Here is a 25,608-nt window from a genome sequence, read left to right on the forward strand (position 1 = left end):
TAGAAAAGTGAGCCATTGGTCATGAAAGTGAACCCACTTTTTGCCTGAGAGCTTTTTTTTCCCCTTAAAAGTATATTAATTTATTTGTTTATTTGAAAGAAAAAGTTCAGGAAGGGAGATCTTCCATCAGCTGATTCACTCCTCATATGGCCACCCAGCCAAAGCTGGGTAAGATGTGAAACCAGGGGCTTCATTTGTTTTTTTTTTGTTTGTTTTTTGTTTGTTTGTTTTTATTGATTACATTGCATCATGCGACACAGTTTTACAGGCACTAGGTTCCCCCCCCCCCCCCAAAATCCGCTCCCCGCCCCCATGGTGGATTCTTCCATCTTGTTGCATTACCACAGGTCAAATTCAGTTGAGATTTTTTTCCTTGCAAACATCTACAAAGCATAGAGTCAAGCATCTTATTGTCCAGATAAGTTCAACAGTTTCATGGGGAGACAGTCTCTAGTCTGAAGGTACAGCCGAAAGAGTATCATCCCAATCAAAAGCCCTGACATTACATCAATAACAATTTATAACGTAATGGAATTAGTTGACATGGTATTGTGTAACCAGCATGTGCAAAGAGAGAAAAAACAAACAAACAAACAAAAAAAAACCAAAAAGAGTGCAAGTTCTGAACCACATCCTATGACTTCTACATTGACATTACAATTATTAGTTTATATACAGCTGGGTTCAACACACCTTAAAATGGCTATAGATTACTATTCAGCTGTCTCGTGTCTATTTTAATTTTAGTATTTAGCAGTTCATAGCATTGAAACATGATTTTGCAGAACCCGGCTGTTTTTTGGGCAGTTTAACTCTATAACTGTAACAAGACATATGTCAACAGTTTAGGTGAATGGTTTTAGGAGGGGTGTGCAGAGAAATCTTCAATACCCTAGTGAGGAGTAACCCGTCTTCGTGTCCCACCCAGTGAGTTATAAGTGCATCCCCCCTGCCCATTTCCTGTTTCTAAGCTTTCCTTGCTGTTCTCCATCTATGCTAGGTTTTTTTGTTTGTTTATTTGTTTATTTGTTAGTTTGTTTTGAGGGATTTCTGGAGCAATCCTGATGGTCATTATGAGAGAGAGTGGGGACCCAAAGTCAGAACCAGGCAAGAACCAGAGAAAGCTCCTCTCCCTAGTCCCGAAGGAAGTTTACTATTTTGTTTCTGCAGACCGCTCAGTGCTCCTGGTTGTCGTTCTGATGACCTTGGATCCTGCAAGGCGGGGTATGGGCTTCTTCCATCCCATGTGGGAGATCCAAATGGAGATGGGTGACCTCAAAGTTCTCGGCCTCCAAAGGCACTCCAATTCCCCGTTGGTCTCCTTGGCGATTGGGATGTAGTCCTCGGAGCTCGTACTGATAGTCCTTGGTGAGGATCTAGGAGTCTTCAGGGTTGGGATACATTCCTCTTCCTGTCTGCCTGCTCCACTCTGGGGTCCCCCCCTGCTCTGTGCATATGACCTCCTGTTAAGAGGTTATTGGGATTGCTCCTGATTCCAGGGGCTTCATTTGAATCTCCCATGTGGGTGATAGGATCCAAATACTTGGCTATCTTCCACCACTTTCCCAGGAACATTAGAAGGGAATTGGATTGGAAGTGGAGCATCTAGAACTCAGTCACCCAAATGGAATGCCACTGTGGCAGGCAACTGCTTAACTTGTTATGCCACAACACCAGCCTCCACCCAAAAAAACTATCCTTGCTTTCCTGCAAAAAACAGAATGAAGAGCTTATCTAGATTAAATATTTCTAGTGCAGGAGTCTTTGTCATAGGTCCTTAATCTCTTGAAAGGCCTGAAGTTGTTTTTGTTTTTGTTGTTGTTGTTGTTCATTCAAATGAGTCAATGTCAGAACCCTTTAAGATCTCATATAAGATTTAGCTATTAACTTAAATTTTGAAATCTAGGTCCTGCAGAAACATTCCCAGAAATGTCCTCAGCTGCTTTTTTGTTTTGTTTTGTTTTATTCTGTTTGGTTTGGTTTAGTTTGGCAGTGGTGTCACTATATACAAATCAGCTTCCTTTTACTTTCTCGGGATTAGAACGTATCTCAAGTAGATTACTTCCTCTTTAGAAATCTGAGCTTTGATTGGAGAGACTTTTAAAAAGTTTAAATCCTGGACTCAGCATTGTGGGCACCATTCACCTCCCAGCTACTCCACTTCATTCAGATCCCTCCCTGTGTATCTGGAAAAGGAGTGAAATAAGCAAGTTCTTGGACCTCTGCAATCATGTAAGATACCTAAATGTAACCCCTGGCTCTTTACAGGGACTGCAAGTGCTTTCTATGGGTCTCCCATGTGGGTAAGGGGTCCCTAAGCTTTGCGCCTCCTGTGCTGCTATAAGCCAGAACCTGGATTGGAACATGAACCTGGAAAACATACCAGTACCTGTGAGGGATGCCACTGCTTGCCAGTTCTGGTTATAAAAGATGCTGATGTCAGTGAGAAATGGCTTGTTCTTTAAAAAGACCTTAATGGAAACAACACATGCTGCCCATCCAGGTATGCTCTGATATCTTGTGAGATTTTAGTGCCAAGTAAGTGGCTTTCAAATCAATTGGAAAATATTGTTGTGACATCAGAAGTTACCCATAGCTCTAAGAATGAGATGTTTATATGGGTTATAGAAGGTGTCTGTGTTTGAAACCCCATCAGTCCTCAGATAAGAGTGTGAGGGAATTAGAAATCCTCACCTCCCATTGGAGCTGAAAACAATCCCATTCCAGTATCCCCTCTTTTAAATTGAGAACAAAGGTGAGTGGTTCAGGTAGAGACAGTCTTTGTCACTCCCTGGTCTGACCCTGACATCAGTGGCCATTGGTTACAATGGGAGCCTGCTACATAGGCTGAGACACACATCGTACTACCGTTTCCTCCTCATCCCTGTTCCTGTTATTAAAAATCTGAAATGTTGTATTAAGCATCTGATTCCTAGGAATCTTTATGAAGCTTCCTCTGGATATCTATTGCTGAGTGGCTAGTCAAATGGGCACCAAATAGAACCCATCCTGCAGGAAGCTAGGTGATTGTGGGTACGTTTCTTTAGACTTTCTACCAGCCATCCCTGGAATAGGCTGGGTTTTTCTTTCCTGTGCTGTGTTACCTCCCTGACCTTATCATAATTTATAGGTTTGACAATACATTTCCTCATCCCAGTCAGTAAACAGGAAAACATGTGGTCTCAGTATTCAAATCCTTATGACCTCTGATAATTCTAGTCAGGTGCTGTTGGAACTGAAACTCTCATGACAGACCAGTCAGGCTGTTGAGCCATCAGAGAATAGTTTGGTTTTGGGCCTCAACCCAGATACATGCTTTCTCTCCTGGGGTGCAACAAGTGAGTAAGACTGTATAGGCCAGCCCAGGTCAAGTAAAAATCCATATAGTCAGGGCCTTAAACTCCTCAGTAAATTTGTTACAAACTAATGATACTTCCTTATTTTTGGTTATATTGACTTCAGTCACTTATGAAGAAAGGGATATATACTCTGTTCCAACATCTGCATTTGCCACTTTCTTCAGGCAACAGATCTTACTTGTGTTTGGCTGATAGTAGGCCCTACTACAAATGACTCCAATCAGGCAGTCTTTTGGTAGAGGGGGATAGGATGTGCTGTGGAACAGAGGCTATAGGCTAAAAGGAGATGAAGAAGAATTAGGTTTTGATAGTATAGGAAAGGATCTGGGAATTGCCTTAGCCACGGGACATGTTGAGCTCAGGATGGTGGAAGACCACCCAATAATAGGTCATCCACCATTCCTATCCTTTGCTTGTATCACTTGTCTTGAAGACAGCAGAGTATAATGCTCCCTGTTTGAGGCCTGAGAAAGCAATCGAGGACAGCCCAAAGCCTTGGGATCCTGCACCCATGTGGGAGACCTAGAGGAAGTTCCTGGCTCCTGGCTTCGGATCGGTGCAGTAGTGGCTATTGTGGTCACTTGGGGAGTGAATCATCGGATGGAAGATCTTCCTCTCAGTCTCTCTTCCTCTCTGTATATCTGACTTTGCAATAAAAATAAATAAATCTTTAAAAAAAAAAAGAGTGGGATTTTGAAATAGTACTATAAAGGCCTAAGTAAAAGGAACTTCTGACTCTTTTTGATGCCTCTGTTGAGGGGAGTCAAAATGTGAGATAGTGTTCAGGGTTAGAGTCATGTTCAGTGGCTATGTCTTTCCATTCTCGTTTGTGTCTTGGCCAGACAACTCTGCAAAAGAAAATAGTCTGGTGTTTGATTACAGTATCTAGCATAACAGTTTCTCAGTTATTAAGTAGGTATCCCAAGGGTAAGTCCATGGGGCTGGATGTAGTTACCCATACCTGAAAATCTCTTCATAATCAGCATGAGGCCAGTATTGCTGCAACACTTAGCTTGAACTTTGGAAAGCAGTGATGATCTGGCATTCCCAGGTCTTTTTGCGCCCCAGATTGGAACTGGTTTTGTATGTTGTTTGAGATTGGAATCTAGTTTCATTTTATTCATATGTGTGCCTAATATTCTCAGCATCGCTCACTTAAATGTACATAGTATTTCCTTTGATCTGCCATACCACCTCTATAGTCATGCATTAGACCTAGATATAATACAGTAGTGGTCAGTGGAGATCATGAGATATACATAACAGCTAATGTAACTTCTGATAAAGAACCCAGGGAGTAGAGGTGTTTACAACTTATCACAAAAGCTATGTTTATAGCTTTCCTTCCAAGATCAAAAGGGGAAAACAGGAAGTATGGTAAAAATCCAACAAAACAGAAAGCAAGAGACCTCCAAAATAGTGGTTAAATGAGTACCCTTGCATTGAAAATGTTGCACCTTTTTGAAAAGAAGTATTTTTAGGCTGGCTTGGTGGCATTGCTTGCAAAATCATCATCTGCAATGTGGGCATTGAATATGGACACCAGTTCATGTCCCAACTGCCCTCACTTTACTAATGGCCTAGGAAAAGTAGTAAAAGACAACCACAAAAGCAAGGATTGGGTGAGGCCAAAGCCAAGTGCCAGCAGTTTCATCTAGGTCTTCCATGTGGATGCAGAGACCCAGCACTTGGATCAGCTTCCACTGCTTTCCCTTGCACATTTTCAGGGAGCTATATTGAAAGTAGAACAGTCAGGAGTTACAACCAAATGATGCTCTGGAGTCCTAGGCAGCAATTGAACCCGCTATGTCACATTGCTGCCCATCTCCGACTACACTTAAAAATTGATTCTATAGAAAGCGTTATAGCAATAATACTTTAATTTTTGTTTTAACATTATTATTTTATACAGCTTTACCTTTCTTTCTTTAAGATTTTATTTATTATTGGAAAGTCAGATATATCGAGAGGAGGAGAGACAGAGAGGAAGATCTACAACTGCTGACTTACTCCACAAGTGACCACGATGGCCAGAGCCATGCTGATCCAAATCCGAAAGCCAGGAGCTTCTTCTGGGTCTCCCATGTGGGTGCAGGGTCCCAAGGCTTTGGGCTGTCCTCAGTTGTTTTCCCAGGGCACAAGTAGGGAGCTGGATGGGAAGTGGGGCTGCTGGGATTAGAACGGGTGCCCATATGCAGTAGCAGGAATTCAAGGCAAGGACTTTAGCTGCTAAACTACTATTCCAGGCCCTTACCTTTCATTTTTGAATACTCATTGAGTATCTGTTCTATGCAACATGATCATTAATATTAAAAGGAGGTATTACTTGTGTAATAAATATGAAGTAGAGGACAGTATGGCATTAAACTTGGGCCTCCATTGAAATGCCCACATACCATATTGGAATATCTGGTTTAACTATGACTACTCCATACTTCTGATCCAGCAGGTGCACTTGAGAAACAGCAGATGATGGCCCAAGAGCTTGAGTACTGCCACCCCTGTAGAAGACCAGGTGGAGTCCTGGCTGTTGGGTTCTGCCTGCCCTAGTCCTGAATATTGCAGGCGTCTGAGGAGTGAACCAGCAGGTAGAATACTGTGGGCTGATACTGTTGCACAGAGAGTTAAGTTTTTACTTGTGACATTAGATGCTGTATTTAAGCACTGATTCAAGTTGCAACTGCTCTGCTTCTGTTCCAGCTATCTGCTAATGTACCTGTGGAGGCAACCAAAGATGGTCCAAGTACTTAGACCTCTGCTACCCAGGTGGAAGATAAAAATGAAATCCTGGCTTCTGGTTTTGGCCTAGCCCCACACACCAGGCAGTGAAGCAGCAGATGGAAGATCTCTCTCTCTTTCTCTATCTTTCTCTCTCTCTCAATCTACATTTCAGATACAAAAATCATTTTTTAAAAAATGAGTTCTAGGGGAGGGGAGGGGGGAATCCCAGTGCCTGTAAAACTGTGTCTCATGATGCAATGTAATAAAAAATAAATAAATAAATAAAATTATTAAAAAAAAAAATAAAAAAAAAAAATGAGTTCTAGGACCAGTGTAGTAGCCTACTGGCTAAAATCCTTGCCTTTTATGTGCTGGGATCCCACATCGTTGCCAGTTCATGGCCCTGCTTCCCATCTTGTTCCCTACTTGAGGCCTGGGAAGGCAATGGAAGGTGACTCAAAACCTTGGGACCCTGCATTGGAGATCCAGAATAAGCCATTAGTTCCTAGCTTTGGATCAGCATAGCTCTGGCCATTGTGGCCACTTGAGTTGTGGATCAACATATATAAGATCTTTCTCTATATATCTGCTTCTCTCTGTAAATTGGCTTTTCCAATTAAAGAGAGAGAGGGAGGGAAGGAGGGTAGAAAGAAGGAAGCCTTGATCAACAAAATAGATGTAATTATAATATCTACTGTAGGAGGACATTGTGACCCTAGAAGGTCAGCAAGCACAGGATTACAGTTGATCGGACAATATGTGTATGAAAACAACTGAATGGGTGCCTTTTGTGTGACTGATTGGATATCCTTTGCGTGAGAACAACCGAATGACTACCTTTTGCATATCTGATGGGATATCATTTGTATAAGAGCAGTTGAGTGGAAAGTATGTGTATGAGAACACTTGGTGGAATATACAAGATAAAAGGAGTTCCAAACAAAAGCATAGAAACAGTTCACGGGTTTGTTGATGAGCTCAATACCTCCATCCTAATCCTCTGTGACCCTCGGTGTATAAAGTCTTTTGCCTCTAATAAATTTCGGCTATTGATCATCAGTCAATAGTCCATGCATGTTATTATCGGCTCTGTGCACCAAGTCCATTGCTGCAGGACAGCAATAAGATGTGAAAAATAAATGAAATTATATTGAGCATTCCTTAAGTGCTCAATGTAAGCTATTCTTACCATATGGTATATGTAGTTTCCTAGTTTCTAGGCATAGGAAGCTGAAACAGATCATTAAACTCCAAGAGCTTTAAGTGTGGTATTCTCAAGCCTAGATTCACCTTCCATCTCATTGGAAATCACAGTAAATACACACAGCCACAATGTTACTATGATCCAATCAAAATTGCGATAAGCCATTTATGGTTTTGAAATGTTATTCAGCATTAAACTATACCCTGAGGCTGAAATTGCAGTCAAAACTAATTTGCCTATTTTATGATTAATATTATATTCAGAAAGAATGAATATAGGAGCATACAGTTGGAGACCCCAAGAGAACATATAAATGATCAAGCACATCATGGACAGTTTTCTTGGGGAGATGAGATGTGGTAAGAATGAGTGTGATGCCAAGTGGAGCAGGCTAACTGGAGCTGCTTGGTCGTGTGAATGTGGAAATGGATTCACACCATGTGTGACTTACAGATCTGGCTGAGAGTTTTGTCATTATCCTGTAACACTCAGGACATGACTAAGGTTTTCAAGTGAGATAATGTGATAGAAGAGAGTATTTTAAATTTTTCTCCACACAAAGAAGTTGCAGATGTTTATATTGGTTTCAGAGCTATGCCTAAGCTCTAAAGGAAAGTCTTTGGTAGCACACTATACCTTTAAATCTCATTTTCTTCTTTAATGTTTAAATGTAACGTATTTGAGAGATTTTATTTAATAGGAAAGTTTTATTTAGTAGGAATGTTGGCTATGACAGTGCAAAGCTACATAGATAAATATGAAAGGTTTCAGGAAAAAGAGGATTTAAGATTGTAGGCCTTGTGAGGAGTGATTTGAACATCCCATCTTGGATCCTGTGCCATTTCCTGTTCCTCACAGCTCACAAAATTCAAGCTGTTCTAGTTATCCACCAATCAGATGTAACTTGGCGCCTAACCTGAGAATACCCACTTCCCAATCTCTGACCCCTCCCCCTAGTCTCTACCCACCTACCTGTGCCTAGATAATCTCAGTCCTCAGTCCCTGGGGGCAGAGCACACAGCCCACACAGCCCACACAGCCCTTCCCTTCTCCTTCCCAGTCTCTCTTCCCTTCCCTTCTTATCTACCTCTTCCCCATCCCCCTCCATCTTGTCCCTGGTAACCCCTATCCTGCCACCATGGCATCCCCCTCCAACCCTGCTTCCATTTCTTCCCTACTGGAAAAAAGGACCTACTAAGCACCTTACTGCGTCTGGGATTTGGGCTTGTGGTAAACTAATACTGAAAAGAGGACTTGGTGCGGAAATTAGCTGGGCGTAACAATGTAAGAACTTTAAGAATTTTTTAAGTGTACTTATAACCTAACAGGGCTCAGTCTTCAATTGTACTAGAAGTTTAAAGGTAAATTATATATCAAGGTTCAGAACAAAATTTAAATAAGAATTCAAGTCCTTGCAAGTTTATAAATTGTCTGGTATGTTTGTAACTACGATGGTATTATGTGGCCAAAGCGCAAGGGACTTGAGGATGTGTATTTATGGACTGATTCCCCACAGATAACTGCACTGTTCTGGAATGCTATTGCTGTGTCAATGGCTGTAGACTTATTGTTTTAAAATTTTTCCATCTTTCAACCTAATTAGCTTAGAATGTCTCTAACGTGATTTGCAAAGAATTTTATATTTATATTTTGCAATCAGCATTCAACTGGCAGACAGGTTTGAGACATGCACTACAATGTGTAAATATTTTGCAAGATAGTAAATAGTTCCTTCTAGTCTAAATGTTTTATGATTGCCTGTTCTCTGCTAATTGGTCATGGATTGAAATTCCCCATTGTTTAATTTTTTTTTAATTTGTGGGAGATTTTTATAAATAAGTGTGTGGAGCTTCATATCACAGCTGTTGTCATTTAAAGTTTGGACAACATCATTACAAATGAAGCCCTGCTGTGAAATCAAAATCAAAAGACATCTTGGCATCCCAAACATTTCCTTGGGAGATTACAGCTCAAGTCTGCCTAACTTTATTGCCTTGGGCCTCATGACAGTCTTCAGAAACATGCAAGGCATTTCTGCTAAAGAAATTCAGATGTGTGAGGAAGCAGATGACATTCCTGCACATAGCAGCTTCCTAAGGGGATGGAGAGTAAGCCAGGAAGAAAAAGATGATTCACACTTTTTGCTGTGTTCTAGAATTATCTGATAAACTCCAAGGAGATGTGATAGAGACCATGCCAAGGATACCACACAGGCAAAAGTTTGATTTTTTGCTATCTGGCCTAATTATATTTTAACAAAATCTTAAACATGACTCCAAAGACTGTCTTCAAAATCACCTTTCAATTGTTTTTCCAATTCCCTTTGACGAATGTTCCCATTGGCTGTTCTTTCTTTTTGCCCTCTGTTACAGCAATCTGGGGCAGTAAAGTAGCAAGTGGAAGATATTTATTCATCCACTCTCTCAGCCCTTTTAGTCTCTCTGCCTTTTCAAATAAATCTTTACGTTTTTATTTCATGAGTGTATGTTTAGATACACCCACATATTTATTACTTAGTGTACTCTGTTATCTTATATCTCAGACTTTCTGTCTGATGCCCTAGGTGGCAGTAAGGACCCCTGATTTCTAGTAGTCCTCCTAAGGAACTTTGTACCTTAAATAAGTGTTGGGCCTTGTCTCCTATCCCTTGAATTCAAGGGATATTCCTATGTGTATGTATTTGTGCTTTTTGCATATTAGAGAGGATATATAATATTTGTCCTGTTGGGACTGGCTTCTTTGAGTAAGCATAATGATTTCTAGCTGGGATCATTTTGTTCATTATCTTTACGGCTGAGTAGTATTCCTTAGTGTGAATGTACCAGTTTATTTATGCAGCTGTATGGTCTAACCCTGCCTTAGAAATGGAGACTATACTCACCACCAGTTGCATCTCACCCAGAAAGCTTACTGTGCTAGGGCTCTTTCTTCTTCATCTTGCTCTGTTGGCATTTCCCTTTTGGTGTTCTTGAACCATCCTAATTGTTACATTACAAAAAGGATATATCAAATCATAATCTTCTGGTTTATACCAGTTAAAATTTATTAGATTCATGAAATTACTGAGTAATGTACGGTTGTAATTCCTCAAGTGCTATTTTATTTTCTTATAGCTGTGCACTTTTACTTTAGAGACTTTTGTTTTACTTGAACACCGGTACCTTAATCATATCAGAAGTTGCTGGTCATTTCTTCCGCTTCTTGACTTTTTCTGTTTATTGAATGTTCTCCAAAGTATTCAACATTACTGGTCATTCTCTCCTCTGACATCTGTGGTATTGCTCTATCCTAATTCTTCATCATTTTGATTTCCCTTATTCTCTGCATAAGTCTGTGTCTTTCCCAAGTTTCCTTCTCTTTTCATTACTCTGTCTCCTTGCATTCATCCCTTTATTAGTTCAGTTACTCATTTGTCCAATAAATATTACTGAATGTTATAAATTAATTAGGAGTATTATTTTTAGTGTAGGAATATTGAGCCTTTAACTTATTTTCAATTGGATCCCAGAATATAAGCTATCTAAAAATGATTTTTTATTACAGAAATTTGTCTTATAACCAAATTTGTTTCAGTACTCCAGTATTCAATGCAAAATGTGTTTCTCATTTTTTAAAAAAGATTAATTTGTTTTTATTGGAAAGTCAGATATACAGAGAGACAAGGGGAGACTAAGATGCTCTGTTCCTCAGTTCACGCCCCACCTGGCCGCTATGGCCAGACCTGAGTTGATCCAAAGCTCAGGAGCCTGGAGTCTCTCCTAGGTCTCCCACATGGGTGCAGCGTCCCAAGGCCTTAGGCTGTCCTCCATTGCTTTCCCAGGCCACAAGCAAGGAGCTGGAAGGGAAGTGGAGCAGCCAGGACATGAACCAGTGCCCTTGTGGGATCCCAGCACATGCAAGGCAAGGATGTTAGCCAATAGGTTACCATGCCAGGCCCTTCATTTTATTTCTTATGAAGTTTGTTTATTTCAAATGCATAGTTACAAGGAGAGAAAAATAGAGAGAAAGAGATCTACTATTCACCAGGGTACTTCCCAAATGACTGCTGCTACCAGGGTTGGGCCAGGTGAAAATCAAGAGTCTGGAACTCCATCCAGGTCTCCCCCATGAGTGGCAAGGTTCCAGGTATTAATACCATCTTCCACTGTCTTACCAGGCACATTACCAGGAGCTGGGTCAAAAGTGGAGCAGCCAAGACTCTAGTCAGTACCCACATGGAATGCCAGCATCATAGGCAGTTGCTTAACTGGCTACACTACAACACTGGCCTCAAAAAGTAGTTTTTCAAAACCAACCAAGTATGAAATTCACAACACCAGATGTACTCATTGCTAGACAAGACATATGGCCACCATAAAGTAACCAGCCACCTCTAAGTCATGATTTGAGAAAGTATCTTATTTTTTACCCATCTGGATAGAACAACACTGTCACATCCCCACCGCCTACCCTGACAAGCCCCAATGGTATTTTTAAATAAGCCAAAGTTTTCTATGGTTTATTCACACTTTCTTGTCAAATTCTTCCTTCTCTTTTTTAGAGCCTTTTCCCTAGCACTTACTATACTGTTCTGTTCAGGTGTGTTTTCCCTACCCTTACACTCCAAAATTCGTGCCAGCAGCTCAAAAACTTCTTATCTCCTACCTCATGGACAGGAAGAAAGCAATTTAGGTTTGCAGTTTCTACGTCTCCAAAGGAAAAAACGATGGTGTCAGGTAGATAAATCTAGATTGCATTCATTGCTGTGTGGTTGACTGCAAATATTTTTTTTTAAAGATTTATTTTTATTAATTTTTTTTATTGGAAAGGCAGATATACAGAGAGGAAGATCTTCCGTCCAATGATTCACTCCCCAAGTAAGCGCAACAGCCGATACTATGCCGATCCGAAGCCAAAAGACTCTTCCGGGTCTCCCACGTGGGTTCAGCATCCCAAGGCTTTGGGCCGTCCTCAACTGCTTTCCCGGGCCACAGGCAGGGAGCTGGAAGGGAAGCGGGGCTGCTGGGATAGAACCGGCACCCATATGGGATCCAGGGGCGTGCAAGGCAAGGACCTTAACCACTTGCGCCACCACGCCAGGCCCTGCAAATATTTTTTTTCTCCTGTCATCAGGATAGTAGAGAATTGAATAACTCTTTAAAAAAAATCAATTCTCAGAAATGTGACTAATTGATGGGTGAGGAATTTGCGTTTTGATAGTGATAGCTACTTTTTAAAAAAAGATTTATTTTCATTTGAAAGGCAGAGCTATAGACAAGAGAGAGAGAAAGAGATCTTACATCTTTTGATTTACTCTCCAAATGGCTGCAACAGCCAGAGCTGAGCAGATCTGAAGCCGAGAACTTCTTCCAGGACTCTCACATAGGTGGGGAAGCCCAAGGACTTGGGCCATCCTCCAGTACTTTCCCAGATTATAAGCAAGGAGCTGGATCAGAAGAGCAGCTGGGACATAAACTGGTGCCCATATGGGATGCTGGAGCTGCAGGACAGGCTTAGTTTACTACATGTGGCACTGGCCGCCAATAGCTGCTTCTGTTTACAATTGGGATGTAACCTTCGTTTTCCTTGGTCTCTATCCCAGGTCCTAGCTTCCCTGTAGCGCATATTGTACCCCTTTGCCAAAGGAAAGACTGGATAGTCTGTGAATCCATACAGCATAATGTCTTCAGGGTCCATCCATGTTACAGCACATGTCATATTTTCTTTTCTTTTTAAGGCAATAATTCTCTGATGTGTGTACATTTGGATGCAACAGTATACATACCACATTTTGTTTATTCATTCAGGTTGTATAGGGGAGAGTGAGATTCTCTCTGTCATTCCTTAGTTCCTTAGATAGGCTCTTTGCCTACCTGCATCAAGAAACCCAGTTAATACAAGAACTGATTTAGAAAAGAAAAGCATGGAAGCTCTAATACATTTACACGTGCATACCTATGTTCACAAGAGAATGAATAGATCTGTAAAGGAATGGCAGGACAAATGGATCTCTGGACTAAGACTTAAATACTAGGAACGTTACTAAGCTGTGTGTGGGGCTAAAAAAGCTTGCAGAGGGTAAAGATTATTTCGAAGAGTTTGTTTATTCAGGTTGCTTGCAATCCCAAATAACGGTCTCTAGTGACCAAAGCTATTTCACAGCATTAGCATGTGCAGGATGTCCTCCTGAAAGAATCGTTTTGGCTTGCAGCATGTAGGAAAAGACAGATCAGAGGCCTTTCCTGCGGTGAAAGTTCCTCAAGTGATTTCAGCTCAGAATAATCCATCTACTAGTTCAGCATATTTGGGGTGGTATTTACTTAACTTTTACCTTTTGCTTTTATGAGTAATGGAACTGTGAACATGAATATACAAACTTCTGTTTGTTCTCTGTTTGGATTCATATCAGACGTAGAATAGCTGGAGCACATTGTTATCCAATTTTTCTATTTATTATGGTTTCTAATTTGATTTAAGAATTATTTTTTTGAGGAACTGCCATAGCAGCTACATAATTTTATATTCCCACTGAGATGTTCTCCTTTTCCTGGAAGTAGCATAACTTGTTGGCATGTTATATGAACATTATATATCACATTGCTCTTTGCTATGGTTATATTAATATTATGTATATTTTTCTGTCCCGTAGTTCTAAATGGTGTTCTCTGTGTAGGTTGGAACCACTGAGACTTCCTCTCCTCCTCCTCAAGGACATTTTACTCTAAGTGTTATCATCAGTGATAGATCTTGACTGGTTAACTGGGTACCCTTTTAAAGTAACACTAAAGTAGAAGAAAATTTAAAGCTATTTATCATAGATTTGGTGACATGCACTAAAACTCTTTCCAAAAGAATTTTTGTTGTGAACTGCATAACTTGTAACACTTTTGGCAGAGCGGAAAAGTAGAAGCAACTGCTCACTGATGGCATACGCAAATGATGTTCTTATCAAATGTATTTCTTACTTATCTCTAAAAGAATGTGCTGAGGGACATTATTTTTTTCTTTTTCATACTTGTCAAACTATGCTTAGTGATAATTTAGAACCTCAGAGATCAGTAAACAATGTATCCCATATTTTGATTTCTATGTGCTTGTGATTTGTGGTAAATATCCTAATAAAGCTGTTTTGTCTTTATTTTGTTTAAGGATTGTTCAAGTTTAGAAGAATATAACATTGCTGCAGCATTACTCCCTTTGACCAGTGCTTTCTATAGGGTGAGTTGCATTGATCTTTGTGTAGGCCTGTCATGAGACATTTGTTCACTTTGCTTTTCATAGAACTGCTGGAATCCTGTCCTCTTAGTATGCTCAAGGCATATCTATGGTTCTGTTATAACATTTATTACAAGCCATGTATTGGAAATATAGTGCAAAACACCAAATTATCTGCTAAGCAAGGACTCCCACCCATTTAATCTCTACTTTTTCCTAATATCTTATAACATTCAAAGTTATGTATTGATTTGTTTATGTGTTTGATTTTTCCCCTACCACAAAGAGTAAATTCAGTAAGGCTAACATATTGTCTGTTTCATTTACTGGTTATGTCCTAGTGCCACTAAATATGTATTTATTGAGTGAACAAATAAATTGGTGAGTAAATGCTGCCAATGGAAATGGAAATTAGAGGTTTTTACTTCATTAGAAATTTCTATGAGCCATTTTAGAATTTTCTGTACTGTTCAGTAGTTTTCAAAATTCTGTAAGCATTATAGCTCTCCTAGATATACTTCATCATAAATGGTTGAAATTTTAGGACAAACAAATCCAGCAAATTCTCTATTCTCTCTCTCCCTGTGAAGGATTTGTAAAGAATTAGGTAACCACACTTTGAACAGTGCTCTTAATCCATCTTTCTGAAATGTGTAGTAGCAAACAATAAATGCATGGCAACAGGCTGACTCACTGCTGAGCCACACACATAGCTGGTCCAGGATGCAGTACATTAACAGGATTGCTGACATGCTGTGCTAGTTCTCTGTGTTACATAAAACTTCATACAGCAACATTTTATGAGTATGTTTGCAGATTTAAATATTTGTGTTGGTTTTGGAGTGAGTCAAAGCTAGGAACCAGAAGCCACATCAGTAAATTAGACAGGGAAATTTTAGTAGAAGGAGCTATTAGTAATAGCAGAGAATTGACTACTGGGAGGTACAGAGAATTCTAAAAAAACACAAAGATTGAATATGTAAGGAATTGCTGTTAGCTCCAGAGCTCAATGAGAGTACTTAAGAAAAAACCATACTTGGCCAAGGACCCCTCCCAAGATCTAGGCTGATTCAGTTCCTGTTGAAGATCTTACTGTGGCCACCAAAGGCATGGAGTTCACCAGGGTGCCACAGACTTAAACTGACAATCAGGAAACTGCCTGCTCAGGTGTGGGCAATGCTTCCTGGGAAGCCACCTGCAAGGACGTATCTGGTGTCAAGCGTGCTGGTAAAACCACCAGCTGGGGTGTCGGGATAAGAAGTACATCTGGGTCTCCCACATGCTACTAGCAGGTCTATGTCACAGGTACAGTGCACAATCTCCCATGCACTGAAGAAATAGATTTTACATTTTGATCTGTATTGTTTTATAGTATTTTGATGTCTTGATTGCTAAATTCATTAACTAACTTATCCAGCAATAAATAATTTTTTTAGACCTAAGTATTATTTACATCTCAGAATATAAAAAACCAGAGCAAGTAAAATCAGGGTGATACAGTAGGAAAAATTTGTTGAACACTAGCTGAAAAAACATCACTTGTGTAAACCTGACTCCCCTCATCAGTCAGAAGCAGAGAATGAACATTAAAGCATGGTGAGCCATGGAATTTCCTGAACAATCTCCTACACAGTAACCATCCTGCCACATCTAGTCTCCAACAGTAATCCTTCCTACAATGTCTGCTCCCAAAATATGCAAATTAAAATCTACTGACCTGCATTTCTGAGAGACATGATATTTCTTGTACTAGTCAGTTTGCCTAATAGAGCATGATGAAGAGCAGAGACCAAGAGGAAGGTGATAGGAATAACTTAAAAAGTTATTTACTGGATTTTCACTATATACAAGACTTGCAGAACCTGATCCAACTCAGTGTGGTGCTATCCCCACTGCAAGGTGAAGGAAATGTGATTCATAAGAGATCTATGCCCCTTAGCTAGCAAGTGATATAGCCAGGATTCAAATTCAGTTCTCTCTAAATCCAAAGTTCATGTTATTTAGTTCTAACCCCAAAATCTATACAACATATTTCTGGGAATTTTTGTTGTTTTTATTTAGACACAATGAATTGGCATCACTTCTTCATTTCTTCAGCCAGTTATGTTTGTCTATCCAACAAGGTTCATTTTTAAAAGTTCATTTTTTAAAAAATAATTTAATTTATTTTTTTTTTCATCTAAAAGACACACATATAAAAACAGAGGCAGGTCTCTTATCTATTGCTTCACTTACTCGTGCAATGTCTGCAACAGATAGGGCTGGGATAGGCTGAAGCCAGAAGGCCAGTCTCCCAGCATGGGTGGCAGGGACCCAGCTATTTGAACCATCACCAGAGTGCACGTTAGTAGGGTGCTGGAATTGAAGCAAACCCAGGGCTCAAACCCGGGAACTCTGATGCATACATCTTAAAAGCTACATCTGTGTTAGTTCACTCAGCTAGCTAATGCTCCACCTCCAAGCACGACATTCCATATGGGCACTAGTTCGTGTCCCCAGCTGAGGACAGCCCGGTGCCTTGTGCCCCTGCATCTGCGTGGGAATCCCCAAAGAAGCCCGTAGCCACCTGCTTTGGATTGGCTCAGCTCCGGGCATCATGGTCTTTTGGAGAGTAAGCCTTCTCTCTGTAAATCTGCCTTTCCAATAAAAATAAGTAATAAATTTTAAAAAAAAAAACTACCCCCAGCAAAGATATTTTGTCCTCAAAGGGGCAATGTCTGCAAATACAAACTAAGTTATGATTTAAATAATTGTCAGATATTATTATTTATAAATTTTCAATTTCCACATATTTCTGATAGAAGACATACTAAATATTCAAAATGACACCAAGTACATGCTTATGTTTCTCTGATGATTGTGGTGAAAATGAGGAAGAGGTAGGTATATTTAGTTTTTCTAAAGAACAGACATACTTTTGTTTTTTTCTGGTTTAGAAGTTGCTCAAATACTGGCTTTTCCTCTTGGGCAAGAATATAGACCTAATTGTCTTACTATGACATGACTATCTGTAAGTAATTTTAACTGATGGGATCCAAATAAACCTGTTCTTCTGTTATCAAGATTGTTGATACTATGTTTTCTGTGCATAGTATGATATAAGCATTCCATGAGTCATTATTTCTAAATGATACATTTTTAAAAGAATGATTCATTGATTGTAAGTTGCATTTAGAGAGTGCAGGAGAAACAGAGAGAGATGTTTCATCTACTGGTTCACTCCCCAAATGGCCACAACAGCCAGAGCTAAACTGATCCAAAGTTGGGAGCTAAGAGCTTTTTACACATCTGCCAAACATGGTACGGGATCCCAAGGATAGGAGCCATCCTCCACTGCATTCCCATTGCTGTAAGCAGGGAACCAGATCGGAAGTGGAGCAGCTAGGACTGGAACTGGCGCCCACATAGGATACTGGCACTGCAAAGTAAAAGATTAACAATCCCTGATAAAAATCTTCAGAACAGGAAAAGAATTTTGTTTTTCTCAGACTTAGTTATTTAGAAGCATTGCATTTCCTACAGCAAGTCCCAAGGGATTTGATTTTTTGAGGGGGAAAAAGAAACATAGAGGTAGGAGGGTAATAAGACTCTTTTTTTCTGTTATAAAATCAAACATTACAACTCAAAAATAAGTTAGAAAACGTTTGAGAGTAAAAATGAACATCAACACGGGCTGAATCCAAATTTGGAGGAAGTGTGAATGTGTTTATTACGGGAGATGCCTCCAGCACAGAATCAGTTTATGATGGCCAGAGAATTAATGTCTTGCTTTGGTTTCCTCCCTTCACTTTCATCTTGTTCTTTGTGAAGAGTTAGCATTCCTTCCTCCTGCGTTTCAGCACAGCCTCCATCTCTCCTTGCTTCTTACTCTTTACTGGGATTTGTTGTTTTCTAGCATGCCTGGAAAACCACTGCTGCTGAGAAATTTAATTACTATAATTAGTTTGTAAATATTGTTTATTAGTTTATAGTCAAATATTTAAAATACTGATATAAGAAAACTGCAAAAATTTACCCAATAACCCTACCACCAGTATTATTGCTGTTTCTCAGTGTATAGTTAGTGTTTCTATTTTAACTAAATTTATTATTTATTTTTATTGACGTTAGATTTTTCTGAATATTCTCACTTCTTTCATGTGATGGCCGAAGTTTTGGGCTCCTTTGTTTATTCTTCAGAATACAAGATCAACTACTAGGGCTCTGGGTCTTTCTTTATTCCCCCGCAAAAAACAAAACCAAACCAAAAATAACTTCTAACATTCAGTTCAGGAGATACTGAACTACTCTCGCTTCCCAAATGTTAGAAATATAAGGCTGGGGTCTCTCTCTCCCTTCCCTGCTCACCTGGTTCCTTCGCAAACAAACTTTTCTGTCTGGGGAAAAAAAAGAAGGGAAAGGATGAGCAAACCAAGGAATGCAAATGCTTGCACAAAAGGCAAAGTAGTAAACCATGTTACTGTGTCAATGAATTAAATCTCATATAATTGAGAATTTTAAGAATACACTAATTCCTAGTGAACCAATGACCACAGAGTAATTGTGAAATTGTGCCCCTGAAAAATAATGTACATTTGTCCTGGGACAAAGTGAAGAGTGACTGAAGGGTAGAAAGACAAATGTTATAGGCAGAGAAAACACCACAAATAGCTGAAATCTGAAACTTCCGACTGAAACTTCTAAGTATACTTACACTTGTAAATTAAAGAAATAGCCGCCTCTTAGTTGCCTTGCCACTTTCAACTTTGCCTACTGCTTTGTGTTATCAACACAGCTACCAGAATCAGCAAGTCCAAATAAGCATTTGGCCTGGTGTCTAAGACCAAGATCAAGATGCCTTAGTTCAGTAACCACACTCACTCATCCTGAGAAGCAGCAGTGATGGCTCAGGAATCTGGGTCCCTACTGCCCACATGGGAGGCATCCTAGTTTGAATGCCTGGCTGTAGCCTGCCCTGATCTGGTGTAGCTACCCCATTGCAGGAATTTGGAGAGCAAATAACAGAAGGAAGCTCTGTTTGTCTCTGCTTCTCAAAACAAACAAAAACAAAGAAAAGGAGAAAAAGAGGAGAAAGAAAGAGATGAGGGGAGGGAAGGGAGAAGAAAAGGAGACAAAAGGGAAAGGGAAAGAAAAAAGGGAAACTAAGACCTTAGTCATGTTATTTGTTTAAAACCCTCCAATTGCTTTACAATCTACTTAAAGACACTTTCCTAAATTGAATCCATGACTGTGTCCTCCATTTCTGTCGTGTCACTGGATAAATGTCACTGACTTAAAGTGTTAGCCGTCACTCTCCAGCACTGACGTGTGTGTCCACATCTCTTGTATGACCTTACTTGTTGTTAGTTTTGTGTGTGTGTGCCACTAGGATGTAGATTCCATGAAGGCAAGACATTTTAGTTTGCTGAAAAATCCTTATCTCCTGTATTATACCTGATACATAATTAGCAGTCAGTAATGAATAAAGTTAACAAAATGATAAAAATACAATACGGAAAATCACCAAAGCCAAAAACGATTTTGAAAAGGCTGATGTAATCTAGACTTCACACTTCAGTTTCTGTCTTTGAAGGTTTATTTAAAAGACAGAGTGACAGAGAGGAAGAGACAGAAGTCTTTCAACTCCTGATTTATCTCCCAGATGTTTACAACAACCACGGCCAGGCTAGAGCAAAGCTAGGAGCCAAGAACTCCACAGGGATCTCTCATCTGGGTGTGGGGCCATCCTCTACTGCCTTCACAGGCACAGTAGCAGGAAGTTGGATCAGAAACAGTGGATCCAGGACGCAAACCAGTGTTCTGATCAAGGAGGCAGGTGTTCCAAGTGGCAGTTTCACCGCAGTACTCACCCTTCACACTCCATTGTTTTGTTTTGTTTTGTTTTGTTTTTTAATGCCAGAACTCATCCCTCTAACTATTACATTAATACACAGCATCCTTCTGCCTTGGAGAAGTTTGCCATGTAGTGAGTTGACATTAGAGTCATTTCCTAGAACTTAATTAGCTCTGTGTCCTTGGGAATGTTATGTTTTACTTTTCTGTGCCACAATGTCTTTAATGAAGACGATAATGATATTTACTTTCTAGGATTTTTCTGAGTATAAAGTGTGATAATACACGTTTTTGATTCTTAGTGCCCAGTACATAATAAGTACAATAATGTTAGTGCTGCTGATGTTTCATTGTTGTTGCACCGTGTCTCCTGCTTTTCCTTTTGTCAGGCCTATCTCAGTTCCCTCACAAAATGCAATGAATATGATAAAGCCCAATCAGAAATCATATAGGTAGACATTCTAGTTGTTTGACAAAAGAATCAACACACAAGCCAACTGTTCAGTTAATTCTGACTGGTGCTGCTGATTTTTGACGATAATGGCAAATGAATAATGGGCAGAGGCTGTAAGAAGAACATCATGTTCTTATGGCAAGAATACTAGAATATCTTCCAGAAGCTCTGTGAGAGCCCTCTCCCTGTGCACACCAAATTCTACTTAGGCTGTGCACTGCCTACTGAAAGATTTTATGATGATAACAAACTGAAAAACAAATGAAATCTTTTCCTCCCTAAAGTTGTCAATATTAATATAGGTGTTTAGAAGTGGACAGTCACTAAATATTTGACAGTTTATGGCAAAAGAGCTCCCAAAGCTCTGGTCGGTCCAGCTGCTGTTCTTCCTGTACTCTTCAACAAATTACAAACTCAGATGCTTAAGGGAGCCAGAAAAATAACATAAATAATTGGAGTGGAAATATGCAGCACCAGAGAATGCTTGCTTCATGTTAAAGGAGTATCTGCCATCTAGTTCCAGTTCTTTGTTTTCAGCCAAAAATGTGGACACAATCTTATCACCACTTCCTATTTTAAAAAGATTTCCTAATTGATTATTCCTAATAATTTGCTGCCAGGACTTATTTTTTTTTAGTTGAAGCATTTTTTTAATCTTGAATTTCATGGTACAATTTCATAGGGTCTGGGATTTACCCACCCACCTCCATATTACCACCCCCCCAACTAATTTTCCCCTTATTATTACAGTAGTGTAATTCTTCATAAGCAGTGATAAATCCATCAGTCTGTTATTTAAGTGTGCACCAACATTGTTGGTATAGAAAATCTCAGACAGCCCAGCATCCCATTGTCTCTAGATATGTCAGACAATTTCATTGAGAGTCTATCTTTGCTTTGGAAATGGGGAATGCATATTGCATTGTATCTTCACATCTAAATATGACAGTCTGTATTATGCCATCACTATACATTCCCTTAAATGAGAAGCCACAAAACAAAGCCAGCAACAGGTATGAAGTTAAAACAAAAAATTTACAGCACCATGGAGTTGAAAAACGTGCCACTGATGAACCAACACATGCTTGAAGAAAGGAAAACACAGAAGCCTCTTGGATAAAATCAGGGCACCGTGCAATCCGTGAGCCAGCAATGAATTTGACAAGAGAGAAGAAACTATTTGGAAGAAGTGAAAATGAAACAAAAACATCAAAGCACATGGGATGCAGCAAAAATAGTATGCCTGAATCAGAAAGAAAATATGAATTTTGTCCTTTTGGAATTGACTTTTTTCACTGAGCATAATGGTCTCTAATTGGGACCATCTAGTAGCAAATGGTATGATTTCATTTTCAATAATGGCTGAAATAATATTCCATGGAGTAGATGTACCACAGTTTCTTTAACCACTCTTCTTTGGATGGGCATCTGGATTATTTCCGTGTCTTGCTAATATAGATTGTACTTGGTGCTTGGACTTCTGTGTATATCTCTCCAGAAAGTACTGATTATTGTAAAATTTTGACTTAAAAGATAGACCCATCAAAAATATAAATTTGAGTAATCACCTACAGAGAGGTGATTACCAATTTTTGTAGGGAGAAAAAAAGAATAAAGGTCGAACACTTGTAAGCATTTCAGAATGGGGCCAGCATTGTGGGGCAGCAGATTAAATCACAACCATACTGGCATTCCATTTGAGTGCTAGTTGAGTCCTGGCTGCTCTATTTCCAATCAAACTCTGCTCACGTGCCTAGAAAAGTAGTAGAAGATAGCCCAAATACTTGGGCCACTTCCATTCATGTTAAAGACCAGGACAGAACCCCAGGCTTCTGAGTTTGGCCTGGCCTGGCCTGGCACTTGCCATTGCAGTCATTTGGGAAATGAACGAGAAGATGTAAGATCTTTTTGACTCTGTTTCTCTTTCTGTAGCTCTGCTTTTCAAATAAATAAAATAACAAATCTTTTAAAAAGGAGAAAATAATAAGGGGAAAAAGACTGAAAAGCAAGACAGCACAAGAGGAGCATATAGGAAAAATCAAATGAAGTTGCAAAATTCCTTCTCTGGGGAATTGGCACCATGCTGTAGTAGGCTAAGCTCCCCAATGGGCACCAGTTCGAGTCCAGCTGCTCCACTTCTAATCTAACTCACTACTTATGGTCTGGGAAAGCAGATAAAGATGGCTCAGGTACGTGGGCCCCTGCAACCACGGGGGAGACCTTGGGAAGGCTCCTGACTCCTGGTTCCGGATCAGCTCCCGTCTGGAGAGTGAAGCAGCAGTGATGTCCCTCCCTCTCTCTCCTTCTCTTTAACAATACTCTTCAAATAAAACTAAAAAAATTTTTTTAATTCTTTGAAATAAAAGTTGCAGTTTCAATTCAAGCATTCTTTTAGTAGATTACGTAGCACCATTAAAAATAAATATTTTGGGAAGAAAGCAAATATAATTACATAATTATGAACTGAAGTTAGACTCTAATTTACTGTTCATTAGCATGGAATTTCTTTATTCCGTTGACCTGTCCAAGTACATTTTCTTTTTAGAAGATTGAGGCAGGTAGATAAAACGATTATAAGTCTGACATAATCCTGGATTGAGAGAACAGCAGAAGGAGAGGACAAAGGCAGCCGTGAAGGATGGAGGTGTACATCCAGTAACAAGTCACACAGGAAGATGGGGACTGGGCTGTCCAAGGTGTCCCATGCCATGTGGGGTTCAGTTCCAGTTATGCCTCAGCCTCGGTATACCTGGCAGTTGGGTCCTGTTGCTGGAGGATTTTAAGATGGTCATATGATTCCTTAATGCAGATTTTAAAATAAAGTGTTTAACAGGATAGCTTAATGAAAAGATGAGGGAAATTTTGTTTTACTTTATTTTGATGTTTTATTTATTTTGTTATTTTTAGGCAAAACCAAAGAGAGCTCTCATCTGCTGTCTTAGATCACTTATTGCTCTATATAGGATTTTTATTTATTTATTTATTTTGATTAGGAAGCCAGATTTGCAGAGAGGAGAAACAGATAGATCTTCCATCCACTGGTTCTCTCCCTAAGTGGCTACTATGGCCAGAGCTGAGCCAATCCAAAGCCAGGATCCAGGTGCTTCTTCAGGGTCTCCCACATGGGTGCAGAGTCCCAAGGCTTTGGGCTGTCTTCAACTACTTTCCCAAGCCACAAGCAGGGAGCTGCAGTGGAGTAGCCAAGAAACAAACTGGCACCCGTAAGGGATCCTGGCATGTGCAAGGCGAAGATTTAGTCACTGAGCCATCATACTGGACCCTCCACATGAGGATTTTGGAAAAGTTTGTGGACAAATAGAATTAAAAGATACCTTTTGTGTAGAAAAATTTGAAATCCATGTATAACTTCATAATAGCATTTTGGATGAGGTTTTTGAAAACCCCTCCCATGAGCTCTAGTCCTCTTGCTTAAATCAGTGACTCAGCCTTTCCAGCAAAGTGACCTGGAGTGCTTATACGGAGAAGGCACTTAAACTGAATCTCTGGGACTGAGGTCTGGTTGCCAGTGTCTTAAAAGTTCCACAGTTGCTGGATTCAGAAGTTTAGGTTCCTGAAACCTGAGAGATTATTGTTCACATTTGTGTGCAATAACCAATGAATGCTGAAGATCTTTCCCATAATTTAATGTCCTTACTTGATCAGTAGAAACTGGTTATGAAGACAATTCTCTCCTGGGTGGGAGAGGGGAGGAAAACATTTGTAATTTCAAAGTCCAAAAAATAATATACTTTCCTTTATCTTACAGCTCTAAAAGTTTAGAATTCCAAAAGATAGATTAGCAAAAAATGGGATGTTTGCTTCCATTCATTGTACCCATTGATTCAAAAAAAATTTTTTTTAAAAAAGATGTATTTGTTTCTATTGGAAAGTCAGATATACTGAGAGGAGGAGAGACAAAGATCTTCCATCTGCTGGTTCACTCCCCAAGTGGCCACAATGGCTGGAGCTGAGCTGATCCGAAGCCAAGAGCTTCTTTTGGGTCTCCCACGTGGGTGCAGGGTCCCACGGCTTTGGGCTGTCCTCTACTTCTCTTCCCAGTCACAAGCAGGGAGCTAGAAGGGATGTAGAACAGCTAGGATATGAACTAGTGAACATATGGGATCCTGGCAGTTGCAAGGCGAGAACTCTAGCCACTAGGCTACCGCACTGGGCCCTAGACATTCAAATTTAAAAATTCTTCTGTTTGTTCTTTTTGCTCAGAACCCTTGACAGACAAAATGAGAAGCTAGCAGAAAATCTAAACTTTCCCTTTGAGGGGCTTTTGTAATGTACTAGAATTGGATTGGGGAGAAAATAACTCATAAAATATCAAGGTAGTAATAATGCTTAGCCATGCTGGAACATTTCCCAAGTGTTAAACACTTTACACACAGAATGACACACAAGCTTCACGGTCCTAACCTTAGCAGATCCTCGAAGTGCTGAACCCATTCTTATTACCACCTGTCGATCTACACACTAATGGGAGGTAAAGAAAAGCTCGTGTTTAAGCCACTAAGTTTTGGCTGTTACTTTTAATATTGATTTTGATTGAATATTGTTTTTGACTAAAACAATAAATATTAGTAAATGACCTGAGAGTATTATTATTGTCATTAAGTAGACTTTTGATACCAGATTATGAAGTCCAAATATGAACAGTTGTGAATTATAATAGATACTTGGGCATAGAACCGATATGAATTAATCTGTTTTGTTAACTTTGCAGTGAAGCATCGCTTAAAATAAGCATTCATTAATGCAAGAAAACATATTTTGAAGTGCAGATTAGAAGTTTCACAAAAACAGAACATCATGTATGCTACTCAGTTGTTCCATGTCAA

The 25,608-nt window shown here is 39.7% G+C and overlaps 1 protein-coding gene across 3 annotated transcripts in view; it reads left to right on the forward strand.

Annotated features, from left to right (window-relative positions):
* The window catches only part of SBF2 (SET binding factor 2), a 382,316-nt gene that overhangs the window by 245,714 nt on the left and 110,994 nt on the right, over nucleotides 1-25,608 (forward strand). For all 3 annotated transcript variants that reach the window (XM_040989139.1, XM_040989140.1, XM_040989142.1), the window contains one exon: nucleotides 14,413-14,481. In XM_040989139.1, coding sequence (XP_040845073.1) covers nucleotides 14,413-14,481 — 69 coding nt within the window. The remainder of the gene's footprint in view (nucleotides 1-14,412; nucleotides 14,482-25,608) is intronic.

The sequence above is a fragment of the Ochotona curzoniae genome, unplaced genomic scaffold (genome assembly GCF_017591425.1).
Source record: "Ochotona curzoniae isolate NIBS_2020 unplaced genomic scaffold, NIBS_Ocur_1.0 contig_517, whole genome shotgun sequence".
NCBI lineage: Eukaryota > Metazoa > Chordata > Mammalia > Lagomorpha > Ochotonidae > Ochotona > Ochotona curzoniae.